The sequence below is a fragment of the Triticum dicoccoides genome, chromosome 6A (genome assembly GCF_002162155.2).
Source record: "Triticum dicoccoides isolate Atlit2015 ecotype Zavitan chromosome 6A, WEW_v2.0, whole genome shotgun sequence".
In the NCBI taxonomy this organism is placed as follows: domain Eukaryota; kingdom Viridiplantae; phylum Streptophyta; class Magnoliopsida; order Poales; family Poaceae; genus Triticum; species Triticum dicoccoides.
The window spans coordinates 86,521,614-86,523,256 of NC_041390.1; the positions used below are offsets into that span (position 1 = coordinate 86,521,614).

The 1,643-nt window shown below is 47.7% G+C and overlaps 1 protein-coding gene across 2 annotated transcripts in view; it reads right to left on the reverse strand.

Annotated features, from left to right (window-relative positions):
- Positions 1-1,395, reverse strand: part of LOC119315183 (polyubiquitin 11) — a 2,498-nt gene extending 1,103 nt beyond the window's left edge. Inside the window, exons 1-2 of one of the 2 annotated variants that reach the window (XM_037589856.1) lie at positions 1,257-1,395; positions 37-320 (exon numbers count right to left, since the gene is read on the reverse strand). In XM_037589856.1, coding sequence (XP_037445753.1) covers positions 37-320 — 284 coding nt within the window. In that variant the 5' untranslated portion in view covers positions 1,257-1,395. Of the gene's footprint in view, positions 1-11; positions 321-1,256 lie in introns of both variants that reach the window. The other variant, XM_037589855.1, reaches the window with a different exon arrangement.
- Between the last annotated feature and the right edge of the window lie 248 nt (positions 1,396-1,643).

Genomic DNA, 1,643 nt, shown 5'->3' on the forward strand with positions numbered 1-1,643 from the left:
TGGATCTTCGCCTTGACATTGTCGATGGTGTCAGACGACTCCACCTCAAGTGTAATTGTCTTGCCAGTGAGGGTCTTGACAAAGATCTGCATGCCTCCCCGAAGGCGGAGGACAAGGTGGAGGGTGGACTCCTTCTGGATGTTGTAGTCAGCAAGGGTCCTGCCGTCCTCCAGCTGCTTGCCAGCGAAGATGAGGCGCTGCTGGTCCGGGGGGATGCCCTCCTTGTCCTGGATTTTTGCCTTGACGTTGTCAATGGTGTCAGACGACTCCACCTCAAGGGTGATGGTCTTGCCTGTCAATGTCTTCACAAAGATCTGCATCTGCAGAGAATAATACCAAACAGGATAATGAGCCTCTAGAAGCAGACCAAGCAAACCCACATTATAAATACTAATGCTTCTATACATCAAGTCATAGAGAATAAACAGCAGCAGCAGCATATTTTCTGCAAAAAAGCAGTATGCTCATCAGAGAAAAAACAAGACACACAAAATTACTATTGGATTCAATCATAGAGAGTTTAAGAAGATATCAGGGAGGAAGACAGAACTAGTAGAGAAAACATGCATATGAGGCAAGCAAACTAACATCATAAATACTAATGCATTTTGTAAGCTTTTACACATCACGCCATAGAGAATAAACAATGGGCAGCAGTATATTTTCCTTATATTGATTAAGAGGAACTGACAGAACATGTACCACAGAAAATCCACAGATATCTTTTATCTAGGGCTCCATATAGCTGTCGGATATTATCATCTTCTAAGAAAATAAACCTGGCTTTGAGAGGGAAAACAATCAACAATCCTAGTCCTAGGCCTATAAGGAGTTTAAGGACGATCCTGGTACGACAAGAACATGATCACGAGCGACGGATCTGGCACACAAAGCTACTACTGGATTCGATCATGAAGACTTAAGCGAGTCTATCAAGCAGGAACGGACGTCCTAGTAGAGAGAAAACATGCATATGAGATCAGACGGCATCATGAATTGGCTCCGAAGACGAACAGATTTGGGAGAACACGACATCTACAGGCATAACCCCTACGATTTCATATACACGCATAATTCCTACGAATTCGCTTGAAGCTTCAGCTATCTAACATGAGCGATTGATCGGGACAACAAGCTTCGTTCCCGCAACCCCAGATCGGAGCATAACCGGGCAAAATTCGACGGCAATAATCCTCCAACTACCACGGAAACGTGGATCCGGACGGTACGGGGAGAGGGGAAGGGAATCGCCGTACCTTGGGGCGGTGGGGGAGGACCGGAGGAGGGGGAGCTGGAGTCGACCGGAGACGAGATCGGCTGGGGGATTTGTTGGTTCCGTTCGTCGGAGCGGTGGTGCGGATTGGATTGCGGGCTGGGAGATGGGTGGGTATTTATGGCCGCTGGTGACCGGCCGGGGTGGAGAAGGAATCCCGTGCCGTGACGCTCCTTCCTTCCGCGTCGGTGTTGCTACGTTGACGTGGCGTAATTGTGGCCGTTCACTTCTCGAAATAAATAAATAAACTTCTCGAAATAAAATTCGGTTGAAATGGAGTGGCCGATGGTCAGATTTAGACGGACGCGAACGGACGACGCGCCTCCAGCCGATCCAAACGAATAAATTAATAATAAATCCACGTCTGTGC